The sequence below is a fragment of the Guillardia theta genome, assembly GCF_000315625.1.
Source record: "Guillardia theta CCMP2712 unplaced genomic scaffold GUITHscaffold_68, whole genome shotgun sequence".
NCBI lineage: Eukaryota > Cryptophyceae > Pyrenomonadales > Geminigeraceae > Guillardia > Guillardia theta.
The window spans coordinates 191,646-214,782 of NW_005434606.1; the positions used below are offsets into that span (position 1 = coordinate 191,646).

General features: G+C 52.7%; 8 protein-coding genes across 8 annotated transcripts; 4 read left to right on the top strand and 4 right to left on the bottom strand.

Moving 5' to 3' along the window:
* Positions 1 to 967: 967 nt before the first annotated feature.
* GUITHDRAFT_142827 (hypothetical protein) lies at positions 968 to 7,699 on the bottom strand (the record flags this gene model as incomplete). The annotated part of the gene is given in 30 exon segments (XM_005827253.1): positions 968 to 1,354; positions 1,475 to 1,562; positions 1,609 to 2,274; positions 2,336 to 2,499; positions 2,530 to 2,611; positions 2,658 to 2,829; positions 3,041 to 3,162; positions 3,300 to 3,356; positions 3,433 to 3,548; positions 3,647 to 3,692; positions 3,745 to 3,908; positions 4,034 to 4,090; positions 4,138 to 4,246; positions 4,306 to 4,452; positions 4,684 to 4,844; positions 4,961 to 5,000; positions 5,062 to 5,114; positions 5,164 to 5,316; positions 5,392 to 5,462; positions 5,682 to 5,730; positions 5,777 to 5,925; positions 5,975 to 6,092; positions 6,142 to 6,370; positions 6,420 to 6,449; positions 6,502 to 6,625; positions 6,645 to 6,773; positions 7,004 to 7,203; positions 7,247 to 7,329; positions 7,385 to 7,435; positions 7,487 to 7,699. 30 exon segments carry the CDS (start codon positions 7,697 to 7,699, stop codon positions 968 to 970), a joined length of 4,230 nt encoding a protein of 1,409 aa, XP_005827310.1.
* Positions 7,700 to 8,718: 1,019 nt separating this feature from the next.
* On the top strand, positions 8,719 to 10,159 carry GUITHDRAFT_113569 (hypothetical protein; the record flags this gene model as incomplete). The annotated part of the gene is made up of 8 exons (XM_005827254.1): positions 8,719 to 9,178; positions 9,239 to 9,383; positions 9,439 to 9,510; positions 9,558 to 9,642; positions 9,686 to 9,772; positions 9,832 to 9,924; positions 9,982 to 10,008; positions 10,064 to 10,159. 8 exons carry the CDS (start codon positions 8,719 to 8,721, stop codon positions 10,157 to 10,159), a joined length of 1,065 nt encoding a protein of 354 aa, XP_005827311.1.
* A 163-nt stretch (positions 10,160 to 10,322) lies between these two features.
* GUITHDRAFT_154159 (hypothetical protein) lies at positions 10,323 to 11,573 on the bottom strand. Its single transcript, XM_005827255.1, has 5 exons — positions 11,538 to 11,573; positions 10,738 to 11,163; positions 10,628 to 10,691; positions 10,496 to 10,566; positions 10,323 to 10,412 (listed from the first exon to the last, which is right to left on the bottom strand). Exons 2-5 carry the CDS (start codon positions 11,118 to 11,120, stop codon positions 10,400 to 10,402), a joined length of 531 nt encoding a protein of 176 aa, XP_005827312.1. The 5' UTR covers positions 11,121 to 11,163; positions 11,538 to 11,573; the 3' UTR covers positions 10,323 to 10,399.
* Positions 11,574 to 12,100: 527 nt separating this feature from the next.
* On the top strand, positions 12,101 to 13,317 carry GUITHDRAFT_113570 (hypothetical protein; the record flags this gene model as incomplete). The annotated part of the gene is made up of 11 exons (XM_005827256.1): positions 12,101 to 12,195; positions 12,330 to 12,402; positions 12,457 to 12,502; positions 12,554 to 12,597; positions 12,648 to 12,682; positions 12,735 to 12,799; positions 12,853 to 12,887; positions 12,930 to 13,004; positions 13,049 to 13,121; positions 13,189 to 13,244; positions 13,285 to 13,317. 11 exons carry the CDS (start codon positions 12,101 to 12,103, stop codon positions 13,315 to 13,317), a joined length of 630 nt encoding a protein of 209 aa, XP_005827313.1.
* Positions 13,318 to 13,477: 160 nt separating this feature from the next.
* GUITHDRAFT_164702 (hypothetical protein) lies at positions 13,478 to 14,554 on the bottom strand (the record flags this gene model as incomplete). Its single annotated transcript, XM_005827257.1, has 5 exons — positions 13,478 to 13,664; positions 13,716 to 13,841; positions 13,892 to 14,046; positions 14,100 to 14,175; positions 14,513 to 14,554. The coding sequence occupies 5 exons, from the start codon at positions 14,552 to 14,554 to the stop codon at positions 13,593 to 13,595; spliced, it is 471 nt and encodes a 156-aa protein (XP_005827314.1). The 3' UTR covers positions 13,478 to 13,592.
* Positions 14,555 to 16,623: 2,069 nt separating this feature from the next.
* On the top strand, positions 16,624 to 18,168 carry GUITHDRAFT_154160 (hypothetical protein). The gene is made up of 11 exons (XM_005827258.1): positions 16,624 to 16,819; positions 16,870 to 16,981; positions 17,040 to 17,151; positions 17,196 to 17,301; positions 17,355 to 17,415; positions 17,463 to 17,521; positions 17,582 to 17,671; positions 17,731 to 17,768; positions 17,827 to 17,858; positions 17,910 to 17,979; positions 18,028 to 18,168. The coding sequence occupies exons 1-11, from the start codon at positions 16,659 to 16,661 to the stop codon at positions 18,054 to 18,056; spliced, it is 870 nt and encodes a 289-aa protein (XP_005827315.1). The 5' UTR covers positions 16,624 to 16,658; the 3' UTR covers positions 18,057 to 18,168.
* Positions 18,169 to 18,315: 147 nt separating this feature from the next.
* Positions 18,316 to 20,814, bottom strand: GUITHDRAFT_142831 (hypothetical protein; the record flags this gene model as incomplete). The annotated part of the gene is made up of 9 exons (XM_005827259.1): positions 18,316 to 18,390; positions 18,438 to 18,478; positions 18,529 to 18,649; positions 18,707 to 18,801; positions 18,970 to 19,063; positions 19,107 to 19,244; positions 19,292 to 19,447; positions 19,660 to 19,731; positions 19,765 to 20,814. 9 exons carry the CDS (start codon positions 20,812 to 20,814, stop codon positions 18,316 to 18,318), a joined length of 1,842 nt encoding a protein of 613 aa, XP_005827316.1.
* A 605-nt stretch (positions 20,815 to 21,419) lies between these two features.
* On the top strand, positions 21,420 to 22,384 carry GUITHDRAFT_75685 (hypothetical protein; the record flags this gene model as incomplete). Its single annotated transcript, XM_005827260.1, has 3 exons — positions 21,420 to 22,064; positions 22,126 to 22,176; positions 22,229 to 22,384. Coding segments are annotated over 3 exons (852 nt in total), but the record flags the coding sequence as incomplete, so codon positions are not given.
* Positions 22,385 to 23,137: the final 753 nt, after the last annotated feature.

Genomic DNA, 23,137 nt, shown 5'->3' on the forward strand with positions numbered 1-23,137 from the left:
GTGGGGCTCGTGGAGGCGCCAGGATGAGTCATGGTCCGTTCATCTCACAACGTTTCCAGAGCTCCCGGCCTCCGTGACCGTCGAGCTTCGTGATCACGTCCCTCGGGCCCAACCTCCGAGTGAAAAAAAAAAGACGATGTTGCACCGGCAGACTAACTTTGAGTGAAACTTTACTTAATACCGACTATAAATTATTTATCACCACGGTCCAATCCGACTGAGCCGGCGGGCCGCTCGGAGATCGGGCTTCGCTGCCACATCTTTTACTTAAAGTTAAGTTAAAAATCAGTACGAGGACAATCAGGTACCACTACTGTTCCGAAGTTCCGCCCGGCCGCGCCCAGGAACTCAGGGCCGGACTCCCGGTCACAGAACTTCGGAACTTGGCGAGCCTCCAAAAGCGGGCCGGCCCTAATGAAGTTAAGTTAGCTTGACAGACTCCGAGTACGGTCCGAGTCAGGGCCCGCGGTTGGAGGCCGGGCCCACTGTCCGATACCGTACCGGCGTACGACGCCGGGCCCGGGGTCCGGGATCCGATGATCGAATCCGAGACTCGCGCCGGGACAGTCCGATCCGTCCGATCCCGTCGACCGACGGTGACGGTACGGTCCACCGGATGATCACTGAGACTCCGGTCTGGCGGCCCGGAGAGCCTCCGTCTGCGGTGACTCAGTTCAGGCTTTACTGACGGTAACTTGTAAGTTACTGCTGGGGCCCGGCCACTGAGCCAGGATTCTAGTACCATAACCGTATAATACTATGATCATACCTAAACCAGGTCCGGGCCGATCATCGGATGATCATGTGATCCGGGACACCTGTGACCGCTGAGGCCCCCGGCTGAGAATCCGATGATCGCCGCCGAGGACTCGGAGGCTTGCAAGTTGACCGTTCATTGAAGCCGGTTGAACGGTTGCCTCGGACCCACAGACACTCAGTCACACTGGCAGCCTCCGGGCCCTTGCCGCTACGAAGAGAAAAGACGGTGCTGAGCTTGGTGCTGTCGGTCCCCCAACTTAGTGGCTGATACTAGGGCCCTGTAAACTTGAAGCCTGTCCGAGGCTTGCACTGCGGCAGACAGCCTGGCAGTGAGAGTCTGAAGCGGCCGCGCACCGTTGAACTTTCCGCTGACTCGGCCGCTGCCAGCCTGACCAAACGATCGACGGTACGGCAACTTTGAGTAACTTGGCAACTTTTCTGAGTCGACTGTTACTATGATGATGATGATTACTCCGCTCGGACGGCAGATGCCCCACAGCCGGCGCCGGTACGGGCAGTACTGCCGCACATACAAACTACCCGGCGTACCCGGCGTTTCATAGTCACATGATACGGTTTCGAGCTCGGCGTGACCCTGCGGTGCCGAGTGTCAATCGAGGATGCCGGGTCCCTCGGATCAGATCCTCGCGTTCTTGGAGGAGCTCTGAGAGAAATTCAGACAAGAGCTATCACATGAAACACCATGATGACACACCTGGAAGGCATACGATCGGAACACGGCGAACAAGGGAGACAACAGTGGAAGGAAGATGTAGCGGAGGAAGTGAATGGAGACCGTGAAGCTTCAGGACCAAGTCAGTCAGAGCAGAGGAGCCCTTCAACGAGCACCTGAGCAAGCGAGGAGGGCGGTCGAACTCTTGGATGTAGTGGGCTGTATGCTGAAGAAGGCTCTGCAGTTGCCTGGCGTGATTGTTCCCGATATGCTGCGGGCTCGCAGCTCGCTGGTCCCATTGCCAGGACAAGGCTGATCCTGGGCCTCTTCCGTTCATACTTGGCCGGTCAGTGTCTAAGTCAAGGCGGTTGAAGGGCTGGGGGGGCTGGGGGGGCTGCATGGCACCGCCATAGAGGTTGTAAGGAGAGATGGGGTTGGTGTAGTCCGGCATGGGAGAGATAGACTTCCGCGTCTCGCCCTCCCTCCCGTATGGGTGGAAGGACTGCTGCACGTGCGAATCCTGCTCCCTGCGATAGACCTGCAAGCCAGGCATGCCTGCTGCCATGGGCGGGACCAGCAAGCCCTGGTTGGAACCCTCCTCCACCTCGTCCTCAAAGTATCTTCTCCTTGCAAAAGAGGCCTCAAACCGCTGCTGAGGAGGGTAGCCTCGACCTGGGCTCATCTCCCCGGAGCTTGTCATGTCGAATCCTTCTTCCACCGCCATGTCTGGCCGATGGTTCATGTACTCCCCTCCGCTCTCGTGGCACTCGCTGTCGTGCATGCTCGCGTAGTAGTACTCCTTGTGCAGGAGGTGGATATCGCTCTTCCTCAGATGATGAATGCTGGCAAAAGACAGTCAGGCTGATTGCCTTGCATGAGGAGCTGAAGAGTATGAGAGCAAACCTCAGCTTCAGGTTCACAATGGCGAGGAGGAGGATGGAGAACACAAACACGTCGAATCTCGCACGGAGATCGAACACGGACAGCTGACTTCCTCCGAAGTAGAGGAAGATGTAAGAGGCATACACCAGCACCGAGACGAGAAGGTATGACACGATGATGTCTCCCTGCTCACAGTCACGTCCAACCACACTGACCTCTTGCCCCTCACCTGCTTCGACTTGAAACCCGCGTACGATTCGGTAAGTAAGTGCCGGATGCGGCACCACAGCAGCAAGTCTGGCACCAGCAGGGGTGAGGGGGAGAGCAGGGAGGAGGAGGCGACTTGCCGTCCTTCTTCTGCAGGTTGAGGAACTGGAGGAACTCTCTCCTGCCGCGGTTGCGAAGCTCAGACTGCGCGCGGATCCACCTCGCCCTATAGCGGAGGAAGGGCTCTGCCTGGGTAGCCGCGCGGAAGAGAACGAGCTTGTAGTAGAAGTTCAAGTCGTTGTGAAACCCTTGAAGGAGGAGAGTTGTGAGATGAATCAAGGAGGGACGAGAGACTCAGAAGACAGCAGGGGAGGGGAAGGGAGGGGAGGGGAGGGGAGGGGAGGGGAGGGGAGGAAAACAGTAGACGAGAGAGGAGGGCGAGGAGAGGAGAGTGCATGGGAACTAAGAACCAAGACAGGAGAAACAAGGCAGGGGCGGGGACAAGGCCCGGGGGTTTACCAGAGAGAGTTGTGTAGAGGAGTCGATAGGTCAGGTATCCCGAGATCGCCATGGATGGGACGGAAACGAGAAAATGGACCCACTCCCTGCCTCCGCACACCCAGACGTAGAGCTTCTCATACCTAAAACCCCATCATTGCGATGCCAGCAACTCGCTCTCCTCCCATCTCCTCCCTCCTCTCCTTGCTCTGCTCCGTTCTACTCCCTCCCCGACTTTCTTCGCACCCTCGTCTTCCTCCTCTTCCTGCTGTCCAATTACCAGAGAAGTTCAATCTCCGCAATGCAGACGCCCGTAGCCTCGTTGGTGACCGTCCGTCTACAGGAAAGTGAGGAGGAGGAGGAGGAGGAGGAGGAGGAGGAGGAGGAGGAGGAGGAGGAGGAGGAGCGAGTACATGAAGATCCTGTGGAGGACGGGGATGATAGCGTGAAAGATGCCAGCCATGCCCGACACGACTGCACTGAACCAGCGGAAGCGAGAGGCAAAGAGGATGTCAGCAATAGCTCCGATCTGATCGACCGCGTGCCCTCGGGCGTGTGGGCCCGGAACGCAAAGACAGCCTGGAGCAGGAGGCGTCACAACTCCCGACTTGCTGAGGAGGAGGAGACCTGAAGCTCGTTGTGTTTGAGCTCAGAGGACATGGCAGGATTCAGCCTGAGGGGAAAGAGAGTCATCCCGTTGATCCCTCCAGACGTGCCCTTCCTACCTGCGTAGAACCAACTTGGGATGCTCGTAGCCTGAGATGGTGGCGATGTACATGCCGATGATGATATAGTTGCCGATGGGAGACAAGACTTCCATGACCGAGACGTCTTGCATGTGCGATTGAAACATGATGTAGATGACCAGAGAGAATATGCAGGGAACCCACTAAGACAAGGCAAGTCAAGCAAGCCAGAGACATCAATTTGTGAATTCAGCGTGAGGCATGACAAAGAGCCAGGACGAAGAGAAGCAAGAGCAAGAGCGGGAGCGGAAGCAGCTAACGGCCTGACCTGTGTCATGAGGTAGATCTGAAAAGAGTCGAAGGTCGTCTTCGGGGGAGGAAGCCACTGCACAAGGGGGTAAGGCAGAGTCAAGCCGAAGGTTAGAAACAGACCTGGGAATCTGTGAGGATATCGTACAAGGTTGCCTGCTCCTTCCTCTTGAGGCCCCCGATGCTTCCCCTCCTTGCTCGAGCCGTCCCGTGCTTCCATTCCACAAAGGATCTGACGGGCTCGTTATGAAACCTCGACCAGCCTCCTCCGCTCCCTACACTCCTTCTTACCGATGCTTGTCGAGCACCTTGCAAAGGGGGAAGGCGATGAAGGCGAAGGACGCAGAGAAGAAACTTAACCAGAACTTGGACCATTGGAAATGATTCTGAATCCGCTCCATCCCAAACAGTTTGCCGATGCGACGATACTCGTTTGCTCTGTCAGAAGGTGAGAGAGGATTGAGGAACGAGGGACGGAAGGGGACGAAGGGAGATGAGCGAAGAGAGGGAGGGTAAGAGAGAGCGCGAGGGTAAGGAGAGAGGGAGCGGGGGTATGGAGAGAGGGAGAGCGAGGGTAAGGAGAGAGGGAGTGAGGGTAAGGAAGGGGAGAGGGAGAAGGAGAACAGATAACAGCGGCTAAGAAGGGAGAAACGAGGTAGGGTCTTGAACCTTTTCTCTAGAACTTCCTCCATTCCATCTTCGGCTGAAATGCAGAGACAGCGAGCAAATGCGAGCATGAAGTCCTTGCAGCTGAGGGGTACCTGGACACTTGTCAGAGGGTTAGGTGGCTTGGCCCAAGGCATTTCAACTTCGTCGTCCTCCGCCACTTCCTGCAACGGATCTTCAGGCTCGAGCAGCGCAGAACGCGAGAAAGTCGTCATGGAATACGGAAAGACAGAGAGAAAAGGATCAACGTCGAATATGACAACTAGAGACTCGGGCTTACCTGCATGGCCTCGATCAACTTGTTGATGAAGTCGGTGCCACTGAGCGAGAGGGTCAGCAGATCGAAGAGGTCAAGACCCTCATGTCTCTTTGCTTCTCCACCTGTCATCAGACGCCCAAGACGCGATGTCTCTCAAGTCCGTAAGGGTGATAGCCTTGCATTTCACACTTCAGCCTCACTTAGAGAATCTCACAGGAGGGCACCTTGTCCCCGTCTGCATCAATCAGGCAGAAAGCGTCATGAACCGCGCGGATCTGATCGGAGGTTGTGGTGCAGGCAGCATTGGGTGTGTCGCAAACGGGACACGTGAAAGCGTAGAGTAGAGTTTGACGCTCGAAGTCATCGAACTCAAGGTCCTTGAAAGACGTGTCAGCTCATCGCATCGCAGACAGGAGCATCGTCTTCAGGTTCGGATGTTTGACAAGCATCACCAGAGCTCGCAGAAGTGAGTCAAGCTGCTCGAACGCAGAGTCGTTCTGCTTGTGCTGGAAGGGCCGGATGCCTGCAAGAGAGGAGGATGAGAAGGGAGGGGGAGAGGGGGGAGGGGGGGAAGGGCTGCAAAGATACATGGGATGATAGTGAGGACAGGAAGGAGTAGAGAGACGAGAAGCCGATGGCTACGGCGTGAAACCAGGGCAGAGGTAGGCGATTGCGAGAGCAAGAGAGCAAGGAGTATCGCGAGGTGAGAGACAGGGGAGAGAGCGATGAAGGAGACAGGCACCTGAGTCCATCATGGGGACGAGGGTTGGGGTCGGAGGCTGGAGGGAGCCCTGGGCACTTGTTGAGCGTTGAGGAGGGAGGCAAGGAGGAGCTCACGGTGCGAAAGGAAGCCTGCGAGTGCGAGAAGGTGCGATTGAACATCATGTTTGGGTCGTCGCCTGACATTGTGGGAGATGGTGACGGTCTGATGAAGCCGTTGGCATACCCCAGCTGGTTCACAGGGTCGCTCGACCTTCGCTCCCAACCTCCTGGGGTCGTCAGGCTGACAGGATGGCCAGGGGCAGCTTAGAAAACCTTCTGAGCCAAACGATTGCATCGATCGGTACATCCCAGCTGACTCGTATGCCGCGTACTCCCGCAGCCCGTGTGGTCTCTTGAGGTCCTCCTCCCCGTAGGGATCCCGAGGAGAGTTCTGCCGGGGACAACAAGTCATTTTGATTGCAGACCCTCTGAAGCAAAACCTCGTCCGAGTAAGCACGCCGAAAGCAATCTCTGACATACTCCGGGCTGAACTTTTGGTTTCCCCCGAACGATCCTGATCCTTGAGTCAGCCGGGGGTGATGAAAGTTGAATAGACCACCAGCTTGAGGAGAACGATGATCGTACCCCATGTACTCCGGACACCCTCGGTCGACTCCTTCCTCGCCGTCATCGTACACCCAGTCGTCCTCCATGTGGCGGTTGGGGATACTGCACCATCACGGGTCAGCCATGAACACGTCAAGCTTGCTTGAATCACTTGGACACATCCTCCTCGTTATATGACACACTGTGACACAGCACAGTTACAACACAAATCTTGTCGAGAGACGATCCTTTACCTCTCTTGCCATGCATTCTGCCACTGCACCGGGTCATATGAGTAGGTGTTACTGGGTGTCTCCTCCGCTAGAGCTCGTGCGTCGTGATGGTTCTCTTCAAACTCATCATCCGAGTGCCCAGTGCCTGAAGGTTTACAGCTCACATCGTATCGCAGAGCAAAAGACAAGCCCTCCACCATTCTCTCGTACGGCACTCTGCCTCAACTCTCGTCTCGGTGACTTCAGCGATCTGTTCCAGTCCAACTCTGATTCCGGGACAGTCTCGTTCGATTCTGCACGCACCAACCATGAGCCATGAGCACCACGAAACAAAGAGCTCGACAAGTGGGTGAGTCCAAGGAGAGGCAAGAGGGAGCAGGAGGTTGGAAAGGGAGCAAGAGGTAAGAGCAGCATGAGGGAGCAGGAGATTTGAGAGGGTGCAGGAAGAGGGAGCAGATGGTTGGAGAGGGCGAGGAGGTCGGGAGGTGGAAGAAGTGGGGAGAACCGGATGGCTTGCGATCACTTGGGAGGTCAGCTCGTGAGTCAGAGGGAACATCCGCAGGCTCTTCCACATCTCGCCCATTGGGCATGTGAGTCCTTGGCTCCTCTCCCCTCCTTGGCTCCTCTCCCCTCCTTGGCTCCTCTCCCCTCCTCGTCCCGTCCGCATCCTTCACGGCCTCTCGGATAGTCCCGAGATCTTGGAAGCCAGAGCTTCCTCGGGATCTAGCGAGCCGGTGAGAACCTTCTATAAGCAGCTCATTGTGACCTTTGCCGGGAGAGGAAGCGAGTAGGAGCCGGTGCGGGCTGCCCTTCCTCCTGCTGGGCGTCTTCAGCCTGCACATTCGGTTTCTGCGGGCAAGGTCAATATTTGGGGATAGGCAGAGCAAACAAGTCAAGGTCGCACGTTTGTCAGCCCATCGTCGCCATCAGCTTTCGAGGTAGAATATATCCCAATCTAGAAGGCTCAAAGTCAGAGTACAAGGCTGAACAGCTTCAGAGGACTGACCGGGGTTGAATCCGTCAGTGCTCTCGACTTGAACTGTTCTGAGAGCATCTGGTTCAACGATTGGATTTGTGAGCCTGTCTTCTCCACGAGAGCTCCTCGAGGATCAGGTGGTGCACTCATCTCTATCTCCTGCTCGTTTCTGGCCTCGTCATCAGGTCCTCGATCATGGAGCTCTTGTGCCTCAGCATCAAGCATAGTGTCGGCTTCGTCCATAGCTGTCAAAGAACTGCGCGTCCCAGGTTTGAATGCCCCTATCGCCTACTCGCTTTGCGAAAGCGTCATCTGTATCGAGCCAACGACTCTAGTTGATGATCTCTTCGGCTCCTGATTCATTATGGTCAAACAGCACAGATTCGTTCAAGGAAGCAAACAGAGCTCTCCAAGATAATCTACAACCCAAACAATAGTTATACAATTGCATACATCAACTACAATCTCTCTGAAAGAAACTGTACTCATCTACATTGTCACAATATCTTGACGTAGATTCTGAGAGGACAGGAGTTTATATCTTGTTTCTGTTTATGTCGTACACAGTGGCTTTTGTCTTTTTTTCATTCACCGTCCTCAACCTTTACCTTTACCTTTACCTGGGCATGCAGCAGTCTACTTTCACTTCATCAATGCTTCATCCTTCATATGATATCTATCTCCCTCTCCCTCCTCTCCCTCCTCTCCCTCCTCTCCCTCCTCTCCTCCTTCCACATTCCTGCCGCCCTGAAATCAGCAACCATCAATTCCCTCGCTAGTTGTACGGAACACCACCCCTCCTTAACAACAACACCTTACCGCCTCCTACCAAGTACCCTGTCATTAGATCTTGAATGACCGGGTGGACTGACATTTTCCTTCTGCACCCCCTTTGTCATATCGATCTACTACCCCCCAACTTATGCGGAATTAGGATCCGCTAGGTGGTAGGGGTAGTGCAGGTTTACTCATTCCCCGGGCCCGGGCCCGAGACAGCCGGGATAAGTCCGGGGAACTAGTGAAGTTCATTGTTGATGGTACTGAGGCGGGCTACTCCGGGTTGTCCTAGTACAGACGATGCCTCGCCTCTGGTCAGGTACCACCCCTACCCTTTTATTCAGTACTTTTTTCTATGAGACGACCCCACTGTTTCGATGATAGTTCCCTACCCTACCCCGCTTCAATTCTCCGACTCTTGAGGAGTCCCTCACAGTCGCATGGCCCAAAACAGCGATACCGCCCCTCCCCTTGAAACCTCCGCCATGCAGTCTTCACCTCCTCCCACCGACCCAGCCATGGCAATGGATCCTGGGCCTTTGTCAGAGGCTGCTGAACCGGCTCCTCCTCCTCCTCCTTCGGATCCATCAGGCCCTGCTGCTCCAGCTATGCCCTCTGAACAGTCCGGACAAACTGAGTTAGTTGCGAAGAACCTCCTCCCCCTACCCGACTTTCAGGATGTTCCAACTTCTTCACCAACATCCGACTCTCCTCCTGTGCCTGTGGAGTCTGAGTCTCTTCCAGAAGACAAGGAAGCTCCCATTGAAACGCAGGAACCCGTGACAGCAGCTGTTGCTCCTACGTCCTTGAACAGCTCCGAATCAGGTCACGACAACAAGCCCAAAGTCCCTCCTCTTCCTCTGCATGCTCCAACTCGAAGTGCAACCTCCCATCATCCTTTCCAGAACCTGGTCCCCAGCCCACCTCCTGTTCCTTCAGATTTGGGTACTGGTACCCTTTCGCAAGCTAGTGTACATTCTAGTACACTGCTGCAACCAGTAGCAGGCACGGCGAGCACGCTGAATCCCGAATCCGCACTTTCTCAGTATCTCCCTTCCGGCAATCTGGAACCAGGGCAGGATGCAAGCTCGAGCAAGGAGACTCGTCCTTTATTCTCAATGTTTCTGGAGGACTCAAGATCTGCTGAGAGGTTCTCATTGACTTGTTCACTGCCCTGCTTGACATCAATGGCGGCACTTGTGCAGATCTCAAGGAATTCCTCAGCTATACCAGCCAAAGGCTGCTCAGAATGCTGCGTATACTCAATCAACACGACTGTTAGTTACTTGTCACGCTGAATCGTTGTACCTGAAAAATACTACAGGTGTCAGGCCAACTTTGACTACAAAGGGAACAGGAAATGCCTGCAATGGCAAGGACCAAACGATGGAGAAGCTTTGCTCCGAACCGTGAGCGAATGTAAAGAGCTCCTGCTATCGTAACACGTCGCAGGTTGCTCGTGCATACGGGGTCGGTTTGCGGTCCCCATCCAACCCCCACGGGAAGCTGATTTACTTGACCTCCAGAGACACTCATGAGGTGAAAAGATCGAGCGTTTTGTGTGCGGTTCTTGTTTGCTGTTCTCATCAAGTATGCAGATCATCGACGTTGATACCACGTTTGTACATGACAACAGTGATTTGATCGTGCACATTGAGCCTGAGGAAAGCGAGAATGGTTTCTGCGGAGTTGTAAGCCTGCATGTGTTCCTTCTTGTATATTTTCTAAGAAAAGTGTTTCGTTTGCAGGGCAATGACGGTGGTCCCTTCAATGTGGTGATGACTCATCATCCGACTTCACCCCGCTGCCCCTTCCTGACTGCTGCCTCAGGTCCCTTGTATCGTTCGATTGTTCACTTGCGAGTATGCCGCTCCTTCGAGGCGCATCCTCGCGCAGAAGAACTCAGATGAATCGTTTGTGATGTGAGCCCTGCGGTCAATGGGCTTGGCTTTGTAAGTGGACGAAACTCAGTTAGCCGTCAACGAAGCTCTACAGAATCAGGAGCTTGCGATTGATACACCACAAGTTGTGCAAAATTTGGCCGGTTGCATATTCAAGCAACTGTCTACTCCCGTCGCGGAATACTATTCGCAACAACCATTTTTTTCTTTTCGTTTATACTAGACTACACTTGTATTTTCGCACTCGCTCCACTTTCGGAGGTTTTCAATTGTTGTCCCTGAAAGCAAGATAAGTCGCGGATGAGAGTTCAAAATTGACACAATAGCATGAAACCATCTCTCGAGGTGACATAAACCTTACTTGGAATTCTCATCGAGACCTCGCAGTTTGTCGCTCTCCATCCTCATCACGTGATCGAGCTCTTGGATGAGCTGTTGTGGCAAACAACGGTCGCAATCAGTCCGCATGATCAAGCACAATCAAACAAACTACCGCGCAGGATTGGCAGCAGCAGTGAACTGCTACATCCTGACAAGAGTTCAGCTGCATGCCGTATCTGCAAATTTTCACATCATCGACTGGAATGTAGATCCACAACCCACCTGACTCGTAACTTCGATCGCTGAGAAACCCCTAGTGCGCATGATGCTAAAGTACAGCACGCTGCTAAGAAACATACTGATTCTAAACAAAGATTTTTTTTTTGTTGGTATGCATTGACTGTCTTGGAATAGACATACGCGTTCACACAACAACAACAACCAAGTTGTAACGCCATGTAATGTGGGTAACGTTGGAATCCAGAAAACAATCCAGATGACCAACTAGAGCCTTGCTGCTCTTCTGTTGTCGGGCTGCTTTCACTGGGTCTCTGCGTGTTTGTGAGGGACGTGGATTCATCTTTAGGGTCGTGGACTGAGCCTTCGAAGTTGTCGAACTTAGTCGAGTCGAATGTAGACAGCTCGTTGTGTATTGGTGCTTCCATCTCCGAACAGAGTATCTTCTATCCTCGGGCAATCTCCATCGGCCTACGAGATAGACATGTGTCAGACCAAACCGCTCAAACAGTCAAGAGAGTTTATGTGTTGCTATCGGTTACTTGTCCTCGAGCCCCTAGTGACCTGCTCGCCTGACCACAATGAACTTGCTCAACGTCAACTGCCCTCGGTATGATTCTCTTCTCATTGTGGCTCTCATTCTCGCGTGCCATCATCCTTCTCGCCCCCGTCCCCGTCCCCACTCGCCCTAACGTTACCCACCCTCGTCAGTTGTCTCCCGCATACCACATGTAGCTAGTAAAGACACGAGTGGCATAGCAGACTATGAACAACTGACACGTCACGTCCTCTTACATGACCTGGCAGACTATGAACAACTGACACGTCACGTCCTCTTACATGACCTTGAGCATTCCGTCACTCCATCGCCTCGTATGCACACCGCTTCCCTCAACGTCAATTGACCAAATTTTCAGCCAACCCCACCCCACCCCACCTCACCGTTGGAGTAAGTTACTTGTAGTGAAAACTTTTGCAGGGAGGTGGTAGGGTAGTCAACAGGGGTGCACATTACTACCCTACCCCTTCAAATGAATTAAATATGGCATAAATGGACGGGTGTATGAACAGCCCTTCACCCTGCGTCTCCCGGGCCTTGCCAACGAATGGCGAGAGATGTTGGACGGAATGGAGGAGAACCGGGGGGGTGGAGGAGGCGACAATGCGAGGGGAGGCAAGGGGCAGGTAGCTTCACGACAGGTTGTTAGCATGCCTGCATCTGAAAATCGCCGAGATGAACATGGCTTGATGCCGTTTGCTGCATTCTTATGCAGAGCGTGCAAAAATCGTACGAATTCCTCTGGAGCTCACAGGAGCGAAGTTGAAGTTGAAGACTTTGATTTCGCTCGTGACATATATCCTTCACTTGGATACCTTCCGTCATTAGAACGTTCTGCTGGTAGTTGAAATGTTTTGTGATGAGCAATGTGAAAGAATGGAAGTGAAGACCTTCATGCGGATTCGAACGCAGCTGTATAGTGGCAAAACAATCCAAGAAGTTAGGTTATATCGTGGTCAAGGTGACGCAGATCAACGATGTTATGGATGTGAAAATGGTCCTTAAGATAGAGCTTCGTGATGAACAAGAAATTTTCGCGCGAGCCGAAATGAAGCGGGCCCTGACCATTTGAACGCAGGAGCTCTTTCAGCCGTGTGAAATTCTACTTAAGTCAAGAGAAGATGTCAGGAACAGTCTCTAACAATGAAGAGGTCTGATAGAATGAGAAACTCCAAGAGCAAATCCTCTGAACTTCTCTTTAATAGCCAGAATTCAAACCTTTCGGACTGCCAAAATTGTCCGAGTTCCCATGTAAGTGAAAACTGTTTCGAAGGACGAAGAAGGATTTACCATCGTTGGCAGCTGAAGCAAATGAGCGAGATGAGCACGTTGAAGAAGTTCTGAGGGTAATACCGCTGTGTATCTTCACTCGTAGAGGCTCACCGACCACGATAAGACTGTCAATACAGTGTTCAAGGCCTTCGCCGATTGGTAGGAGGCGAGGTGCATGCTTTCAGTGGGACTGAAGAGCTTCATGCTGCAGCGATCATGCTCTCTTCTCTAAGTTCGTGGACGACGAGTGTAGGTTCGTGCGGACCGGGGTTGCAGGTAGACTCCCTCCTAGAACACAATCGAAATGTTCACATGCCACGTGGCCGCAGAGACGGGGGAGCCGGATGTGACTGCGTTTCCCAAGGTTGCGCTCGTGATCGTCCTCTGTCTCTATGACTTATCATAGGCCTACTTCGTCAACACGCTTCAGAAGACGAAACCCGGAGTCCTGAGCGAAGAGCTCGAGCAGCCGTTCGTGCAGGTGACCCTGCAGGAGGAAAACTACCGCTGACTGCTGCCAACAAGATGCGAGATAACTTGCTGGCGCATGTGTGGTGCCGGTACACACTTGCAGTGGCTGGAACTGTCAAGTACAAAGGTATGAAATATTGTTTCAAAGGGAGCAAAGGTACAGCCAGCTGGCAGCTCCCTTGACCTTCACGTAGGAGTCAAGTCGATCCAACTCCGAAACACTTCTTTGGGTTGGAGAGTACGACAAAATGTGCTGAATTATGACGTCACCTGACATGCGACTACTGCAGATCGTCAGCGTTTGTGATACCATTGATTCGTAAGGGAGTGAAAGAAGAGCGGAGCTGCTTCCCCCCAGTAATGAATGCAAATAGTCATGATGTATTTTAGAACAACGCTCTAGAGCTTGATTCATGCATTGATGTATCAATGAAGACAAGTGATATCAGTTTGGGAGTCAAATTCACATTCGAAGCTGCAAATAGAGAAATTGAATCCAATTTCTTGAAACACAGAATCAACTTATCAACGCGCTGACATCTCAGTGAATCGAAAGCGAGCGTCAAGCTACAATAAATCGATGTAGGGAGCCTTCGCTTTAGGCTTCACCAGCGGCGAACTCCTTCAAGAGCTTGTTCTCCTGCTTCGCCTCGAGAATCGCCTCCTCAACCTTCACGAAGCAAAGTAAGACAATGAGGGCACCGGCGCATCAAAGTTCTACCTCAGTGATGGCCTTCTCTGTCTCCTCGGCCTCAGCGACCTCCTCGAACGCAGGGACGTAGTAATCCTCGCCAAGCACTTCCTTGAGGACTTCCTCTCCCTCGGTATCCTTCACGCCGTCGAAGGACTGCATCGACAGAAATGAGTGAACATTTCAGAATCACAGGCCGGTATTACTCCAAATGCAACAGCGTCCATGTTGGCAGCCTGATCCTCCTCGCCAGAGCCGAGCCCGTAAAGCATCTTTCCGGGGAAGACTGCAATGCGCCTGTTGAGGAAGGTGCCAGGAGCAACCGAGAAGTAAGTCGGCTGGAAGAGCTCATTGCGATTGCCTAAGATCAAAAGGTAAGTTGGCTTAGAACGAGTGCTGGCGAAACTGTTGTACCTCGAAGGTTCGATGAAGCAATCAGAAGAACACAAAAAGTAAGAGCTGTGCAGGCAATGCCGGCAACATAAAGGAGCTGAACATTTGATGTCAGCCAAAGTGTCAAAGTAAGAGGTGAAGCACTTGGCAGGACACTAGTGTACTTTCTTATTGGTTCCATTACAGCTTCTCAACTAGCTCATGCAATTGTTTGCTGATGAAACTCGAACTTTGCTTTGTGCTCCGTAGGGGATCTGTTGTAACTACTGCACTAGAATTTCAAAGTGAATACATCCACCTGCCAGCAGACTTTGCTCACTCAACATCTATGTGTATCGCTCAGGTCCTACTCTTCTTATTCATGCTTCCGCATTCAATATTCAATTTTCAGCTTGCCAGAATCGCGTGCCCAAAAAGAAAGTTTGATACAGAACCTCTATCGCGAGCCTTCTCTCAAACAATTGCTTCTTGTTCATGCTTTGCCAAGCTTCGAGTTTTTCTAAACATAGTCTGTTGATAAAACTTGCAACTGTCTAGGTGAAGAATACCACGTATTGAACTTTCTTACAACGGTTCAACATTCTTTGTTTAATTCTGTTGGAATCGCATGAAAGCAACCTCCCCAAAAGTTTCATCATCAAGGGGTTCCTGAACCTATTTGTAAATGCAAGCTTCGTTCTACTTCATTTATTGCTCACATGAAGCATCACCACTTCCGCTGGGATCCTCATAATCACCAAAACACTGAAGATCATCACACACATTGCGAGCATCATCATGGGTGTCATCAACGTCTCCAAGAGATGATGATCGACAATTTCATCAATCTTCAACGGACTTTGTCACGATCATCAACCACAGCAACATCATTTCTCACAACCCTCAGCCCTCCCCCTCACCCTCCCCCTCACAGTCCTCATCTCCTTCCTCACCCTCATCCTCATCGTTGTCAGTGTCTCTCAACCATTCGTCATCAGGTTCATCACTCTGCTTTCGCGCCTCACCTGTCTCTGCAGATTGCTGCGGGAACCGTGAGCCGCCATGAGACCTCAGCTACTACAGGTTGGAGTTGCCAGATTGGACTTTACGAAATGTCTAGTTGGCGTGAAAATGACGGTCAATTTCCGGTAAAAGCAAGCCAACTACTATGTGCCAACCACAATCATATAATATAATATAACTGGCGTTTTATATTGTTTGATACAATGAAATATTTTCTGTAATTTCAACTCTAGGGAATTTTTTTCAATATTTTTCAATGATTATATGACAAAATTTTCGCCAACCTAGGATGCTTCTTTGAGCATTTTCTTTTTTGGCAAGGCTCCGACGGTTCGCAGAGCAACCCGAAGAGTCACCGAACGGTTATTCTACGGTTACTACCAGCGGTCTCTCACTGTAGCAACCGGGGCGGACCGGGCGGGCCGCCGGTAGGTCCATCTGGGCTCCCATCATTCTACCGGCGTGACGGTCGGGTACGCAGCGCTTCAAGTTGGCTGCCGCGCCGACAGTCCGCAGCGCCAGGGCCGCGCGGGGGCCGCGCGCCCGGACTCCGAGTTGGGGGCCGCGCCGCAGGGCCGGCCGGGCGCACCCGCGCCCCCCCGCGCCGATCTCACTGAGTCAGGCTGCCACGCCGTGATCATCGCGGGGGGCGGCGGGGGGGCGCCGCCTTCAAGCTGCCTCACCCGGGCCCGGGGCCCGGGGTGGGGCGTGGCCAGTCACGGCCCGGGCCGGGCACTGACCGCCGCCGGCAAGGCTCAGGGCCCGGGGCCCGGGGTCGCGGCTGCTGACTCGGTGCGGCCGGGCCGGGGGCGCCCCCGGGCCGGCCCCCCGGCGGGCCCCCGGGCCGGCGCCCGCCGCGGTGACCGGGTGCTAACTGAGGCCCGGCCCTCGGGAGAGGGCCCTAACTGGCTGAGCCGTTGACCCCCCAGGCTGTGATGGACCCCTGGTCATGCTCCAGGACCCGGGAGGACGGGCTACCCCTTCATCTCCCATTGTTGATCGGAGGACAGACGGGGTTCCGGCCCGTACACCCCTCCACCCCTCAAAATTCACCCCTACCCCACTCAGCGTCCCCAAGTCCCCCGGTCTCAATTGACCATTGATCGTGATGCTGCCAACTGCCGCTGTCCGTCAACTCTACCCGATTCCCATCCTCCTCCCCTCGCTCCCGACCCCCTGCCTCCCCCCCCCCCCCCGCCCTTGTTGTGCTGTCTTCCTGCAGAGGCTCCTGAGATCTTTGTTGCATCGCAATCTTCTATGTTTGTGTAATGCTGTTGGAGGCTCTGGATTTGTAGATGGCAACGGTCATTGCCAAAGACGGCCATTGCTGCTCTATACCACCACCAACACTCCTGTGCACCACAGATGCGTTATTGGCTGATAGATGTGATCTGTTGGGAAGAGAGATCATGTAGCTGCTTTCCTCCTCCTCCAACATCCGCGGCCATGTTCACTTTGTCTGGACTCCCGATTTTCTAGTGCTGCCAAGTAGTAGTCAAGTCCAGTCTTGATTGCCGCTGGTCGATTGAATCTGATTACGCTGCAGAAAATCAATCGCTGAGAGAGGACTCTGCGAACATGGAGATAAAATTCAGGGAGCTAGTCTTTTTAATCCTTTCTCTGTCCCTATGCGTTGTTCAAGGCCAAGATCAATATTTGATGAAAGATGGATACTGTAAAGACTTTTCTTTGATTCCAAATCCAAGCCAGCCAAGTCAGTGCCAGTTTCTTTGCGACCGGTGATTTAGTAGATCACGCATTGTATCAGGTAGTAACGATCGCCTTTCAGGTTCAAAAGCGTATACAATGGTGGAAATGATTGTATACCCTCTCTAGCCCTCATGAAGGAGATCATTGATTCTGTCCTCCACCCATCTCTTTCAAATGCTTCTTCGACCTTGGTGCGCATCTGATGCATCTTTTGGAATGTTCAATATCGTGATTGAGATTGACTTCCAGGAGGCCAATGCAAAAACCATGTTCTCAGGGAATTTTCTAACAAAATCCTGCTATCTGAACATGTATCAAGATTGGCAAAACAGAGATTATGCTTGTTCTGATCTCACAAATGGCACGAGAGAGACATGCTCATTCAAAATCTAATTGTTACTTCAGCTGCTCAAGCAAAAGAGTCAGCTTTGCGAAGATTTATCATTCAGTTCCTGCCGAACAAATATCATGCAAGCGAAACGAGCGCAGATTTTTACTGCATTACAACTATGTCAGTACCTGCATGCATGCTGCTCCCTACCACTGAAAACTTTTGTTCTTCAGGTTTCGAATTCGAAATCTCATGGACAATCAATTATTCCCTTCAAGCTCTTGCACTCAAAACGTGTTTGCTTGTACTTTGCACGTGGGACTTGTCATGTTTCCTTTCAGGGCAAATCATTGACACCGCTGACCTATGATTTCTCCACGAGTTGTCCGTCGGCATGTTGGTAATATTTTCACCATCGCGCTGCTGGCAGAAGGTGATTCTGATCGTTTTGCTACAACAGGACTGCCACGTTGAAAAATTTGTTGTCCGCCACTGAAAACAAGGGTTACTGTTGTGCCTCGCTCTACTATCAGGAGATCATCAAGTTCTTGTAAGCTTGCATGCCTCGTGTTGTCTAATTCACATTATCTTGATCATGTTTTATCATAGATACGCTGAGACCTCTCCATCAGACATTAACAGTCAATGTGAGGACAAGTTATCTGTGGTTTGGCAGCTCAGATTTTGAAATCTTTACTTGTACAGGTTCCTCTATCCCGTGCACATCATATGATAGCGTATGTTTGCTGGAAGAATAATCTACAGCTGATGGCTCTGTTGCGTAACAGGCCCTCACCGCGTGCAACACTGCAAACCCCGGCAACACAGATTACAAGACAGATATGCTTACATCGTCAGGTTGGGAAAAACAGTGGAAAGATGAGGTTTGTTGATTTTTGGTGGCAGGTAAATGTGAGCATGCTGTCCATGTATGAGACCCCTCGACGAAGATCATTTTGCTGAAACCAAAGTTATGAATCTGGAAGATTGTGGGTCTAGATAGAAATGAAGGGAACTTGTGAAGAAAAAAAAACGATTGATATCTTCAATTCGGATGCAGCAGGTTTGTCTAATGTTGCGGTGTGTGTGCAACAATCGGAGTTAAGCAAGCAAATTACAAGCAATGCAAGTTGAGAGTCAAAGACCTTGTCAAAGTGGTCAGAATGAGTGCAAACTTAGATCACTTGAACTGCTTTATATGTCTAGCTTGACGTGTTTCGACAAACAGAGGGCGTCCTTGAATTCTGTTATTCTCTCGCTTGACGAAGTCTGCACAAGTATCACAGCAACCTCCGAGGTCAAGCTCTGCCACGCACCTCACTGTCAGGCTCATAGTCAGGGATATCATCCACGCTATCTGCAATTCAAACATCAGTCAGACAGACTCACTCGTATGGCATCTCTCACCCGAGGAGAAAGTTGACCTGTTCGCGTCCCCATGCAACTGCAGCTTTGACAAGGCATTGATCCATTCGTTCAAGTTTGAATAGTTTGACTTGATCGGGTCCAACGCTAGCGTCAGGTTACCCTTGACGCAAGTCACGACCGCGAAACTGTGTAATCAAGAGAAACATCGTTGCCTCACCAAGATTGTGTTGTTGGGGAACGATGTTGGGATAGGATACGGCTCTGGCCCATAGAGCTCCTCGGCCTTGGAGAAGTAAAAGTTGCCATGCGGCGCTGAAAACATGGTCAGAAGAGGAGAGACAGTCGGGAAGTTTACTCACTCCTCAGCTTTGGTATCGATTTGAGATGAGAAAACATTGAAGACTTGTTTAGGAGCACCGACTTCAAGGAATCTGGCATACATCTGCACTCTGTCGTATCACCCATCCTTGCAACTCGCACCACCTACTTGCCTTGGCGAGTTCAAGTCCCTATATGCCATCAGCCTCCTGTTGGCGTCTTCGGAAGTAAGTGAGACCCAATCCCCTTGCGTCGTCTGCTCAAACAATGAGAGCCCAGAGAGAAGAATGTCCTCGCACCTCCTTCAGCTTCGCTTCAACCGCCGCCTCATGCTCAGGCGGGTAGTTCATCTCATAAGGTTTCGAGCACACTGGGCGGACGTGCACTTGTTCTCCGCAGATGGAGAAGTCAAAGGGGGATGGGACACGTTTAAAGTACTGCAACGAATGTCAGCAAAACAAACACTCATTCAACTCTCGACTACCGCATCTCCACCTACATAACATTCTTCCAGATCATCCCACAAGCTGCTGCCATCCGAGTTACTCTCATTGGCAACCGCCGAGTCCTCCAGCGCTTCTAATGCTGCGAGCGCTTGCGATGCGTTGTAAACATTGTTGGTCTCCGACATCATGCACTTCTGTAAGAAACAAGGATGACAAGTCAGATACGAGAAGCACACGGTCAAGAAAAGGTCCACCCTAGCGATTGACACAAGGACAGGAAGAGAATGAATATACACAGAATTGCGGGAAGGAGAGTGGGGAAGAGGCAAACAGCACAAGGGTTACAGAGGAGGCAAATCAGGAGAAACAAGAGCACGACGGGCAGGAATGGAAGAAAGATTCAGACCTCCCAATGACGGTAGGCCGTGTCAATCCTCTCAGCATCCAGGATCTCGTTGTTCCACTGGCACGTGGGGCACTGGCAGCAGCAATAGTTTCTCGCGCTCTCTACCTTTCGTCTCAGGAGGTTCGCATGCACTTTAGGATGCGCATTGTAGTCCTCCAGACCCCCCGGCCTGTCCGGAAAACCAACTTCCTTCATATGCCGCGCGATCCGGATTGAGACGTTCCTCCACTCCATGTGCGTCGGCCTCCTCTCGTTCAACCACACAGTCCCCACATTGCCGTGTATGACGCAGTCCTCCACGATCCAGATCACATTCTTGGTCGAGCAGGCACAATGCAGCGATGCGAACCGGGACCCGACAAACTTACATCCACTCAGGAGGAGGCGGCCGGAGCCCTCGGCCGATATCGCGACGGAGTTGTGATAGAACTGACATGAGAGCATCTGTACCCTCGCAGTGTCACGTACAGACAGTCCCTGCCCGACAAGGATGCCGCACATCTCGATCCTCGACCTCTCCACTTGTACTGAGCTCTCCATCAGACATCTCAGCCCTTCAGACGCCCTCATGTACTGCGAGTTCATTCCTCCCAGGCTGCAGTCACGAAACAAACTCTTGCTCCTCAGCACAGTTCGCACGGCAACACCTCCAATGCACCTCACGTCCGTCTCGAAGAACAGCCATGGCCCTCCCATTATCTCGACGCATTCGTCGCATTGGGTATAGCTGTGCAGGCCTATCCTCATCCTCCTCACCTCGCCCGACGTCTGCTGGTAGAACGAGAAGTTTCCCCAGATCTCCGGCCTCTCTTCTACGCTTGACGACGAACTTTCGCTGGTCATGCACAACTTCACTCCCCAGTACGCTGAGACTTTTTCACGCATGATGTGCCTGCCCTGTTTGAAGACGAAGTTGCCATACGAGCCATATTCTAGCGAGGATATTTTATCCGGGAAGGAGGTATCGTTGGTATCTATCAAGGTTGCTCCATGAAAGAGCTCATGGGAAGAGACGGCAGGGCTGCTCCCTCCGCGCAGGTTCAGTGTACAAGGAAGACGAGCACATAGGCTGAAGCGAGGGACCAAAGAATAAGAGCCAAGGTGGGAGTCTAGCATTGTAAACATGCATGCGAGCATGGCAGTTGTCAACTTCATTGTTATCATCGCAACATTCTCATCTTCTTCACGCCATCGCCTCCTCGATCCTTCAATGCGCCTAAATGCATTGGATCCCGGTACCCCTCATCCCCACACTTATAGTAGGTAATGTAACGGTCAATATAACGGCGTGAGATCAACGGTTCGAGTGCGACGGTCACCGTTTCCCGGCCCTACGTCACTGGGCTGCCCTAAAGGCTTCTCCCTCCTCCCTCTCCTTCTCCCCTCCCCTCCCTCCCCCCCTCTCCCTCCTTGCCCGAGACCGTGCTAGTAGGCTCGCTCTCTCTCTCCCGGGTCCTGGCGGCGAGGGCCTCAGCCTGTCTTGCTAAGTTGCGGCAAGTCACAAAGTTGGTTCCGGGGGGTTTGCGATCTAAGTTCCTTGCCGTCGCTTTCGGAGATCTTGAGGCTCTGCCAGTGAACAAGCCGACTTGAAAAGCAGCTCAACCGTTGAGCAACACTGCGGCACATCACACCGAATGGCAGCTTGACGGTCAGCTGAACTTGAACTCGGAACCGGCCCATCTCACGAAATCTTCTTGTTCCTGCATTGACTGAGTTTCGCCATCGATTGAGCTGCTTGGGAATGTAAACTCTTCCTCATCATGTACTGGCGCATATTCCTTTTCCTCTGCGCATACTTGCAAGCATGTCACGCATCTCCATCCTACTTCCTCACGCTGGTTGCGACTACGTCCGACAACGCTGCCATCCAGCCCAATTCAGCAGCGTACACGAGCGATGGCAAGACGTTGCTATACGCTGAGGCAGGGATAGGGTTTGGGAGGATCATGGGCTTGGACGTGGCGACTAGCCGAGTGCAAGTGGTGGCCGGCTCGAGCAGCGGGGGCGAGAGCGATGGGATTGGCACTCAGGCTCAGTTCAACCAGCCAAGGACAGTGCGAGTCAACGGGACAGTAGCATACATCACAGACAGCATCTCCTGCTCCATCCGCCAGTTGGACTTGCTCACGCTACAGGTCACCACCCTCTACAGGTACCCCTACCCGCTCGTGTCGCAGCAGATCCAAGGCAAGTGCTACTGGGGTTTGGCAGTCGACTCGGCGAACAACAGACTGTACGTGTCTTGCGCGTACAACAGCACGATCATGCAGTTGGACCTGACGACCAGGACCATGTCTGTGCTGGCCGGGGATGGAAATGTTGGAAGCAAGAACGGAAGAGGTACAGCAGCTACATTCTACACACCACAAGGAATCGCGTACTCCTCAAAGCAGTCAGCAATTTATGTGAGTTGCGCGTTTACTGCACTTGATGATGTTCAGAAGAACTGAATGGTTTATGGTGAAGGTGTCAGATTATCAAAACTCTCTCATCAGGAAGATTGAAGTCAACACCAGGGTGATGAAAGACATTGACTTGATCATCCTTCGCTTCTGATGTGCTTTCACAGGAGGTGACGACAGCAGCGGGCAGTCTGAGCGTTGGCTGTGCGGATGGGCCAGCGACAAGCGCGCAGTTTCTGTATCCGAAGGGGCTAGTGATGGACCTGCAGGAATCAAAGATATACGTCGCTCAGGAGGGATCCAATGGTACGGTCAGACAACTTGACCTGCTCACTAACCAGGTCTCCACCATCGCCGGGTCTTGTGTTGGAGGTGTTTCCTACACGTCGTCAAACAGCTCCTTGTTTCTCAATGCGATTCTGAGCGCCAAGGTCAAGATACTCACAGCCGTGGACGTCGCTGTGGACCCGGCAGGGAACGCAGTCGTGGTGGTAGATCACAACTACCGGGCCCTGTACGCCACCACCCTCTGCAACTTTGTGGCCTGCGATCTCGGGTACTGGAGGACAAAATGCGACCTCAAGGCCGGTGGGGGCTGCAAGGCCTGCACCAAGGCAGAGTACAGCAGCATCACAAGGCAGGCAGAGCCGTTCGACACAGATACCTGTCTGTGGGCGTGCAACGTGGGCTACTGGCAGAGCGGACCTCTGACGTGCAGCAAGTGCAACAACTCGATCCCGCAGTTCTCCAGCTACTCGGGCACGAGCTCGTCCAACATCTGCCCCTATGCGTGCGACACCGGCTACGAGCTCTACGACTCTTGTGCCGGCACCTCAGTCTGCATCGAGCCGAGGATGCGGTGCCGGGTCATCCCCGACCGCTTCTGCTTCCTCTCCTCCCAGGTCGCAAGCCCCAAGTGCGCGCAGACTCCCTTCCAGATCCGGGGCTGCGCCAAGGACGTGAAAACGTTGGACGCGGCTGCTGGGGCTCTGTCCAAGGTGTTCGACGAGTTCATGAGCTCGAGCTCAGACCTCAACGACTTCTTCACCCGCGGGGCCTCGACTCTCAAGAGCCGG

Coding starts and splice junctions, on each gene's coding strand:
- GUITHDRAFT_154159 (XM_005827255.1), bottom strand. CDS start 11,120: ATGGAAGCACCAATACACAACGAGCTGTCTACATTCGACTCGACTAAG. Junction 10,692..10,737: donor CGATCGAAGTTACGAGTCAG/GTGGGTTGTGGA, acceptor GAAAATTTGCAG/ATACGGCATGCAGCTGAACT. Junction 10,567..10,627: donor GCTGCTGCCAATCCTGCGCG/GTAGTTTGTTTG, acceptor TTGCCACAACAG/CTCATCCAAGAGCTCGATCA.
- GUITHDRAFT_154160 (XM_005827258.1), top strand. CDS start 16,659: ATGGAGATAAAATTCAGGGAGCTAGTCTTTTTAATCCTTTCTCTGTCC. Junction 17,152..17,195: donor TTGTTCTGATCTCACAAATG/GCACGAGAGAGA, acceptor TTGTTACTTCAG/CTGCTCAAGCAAAAGAGTCA. Junction 17,980..18,027: donor AGATATGCTTACATCGTCAG/GTTGGGAAAAAC, acceptor TTTTGGTGGCAG/GTAAATGTGAGCATGCTGTC.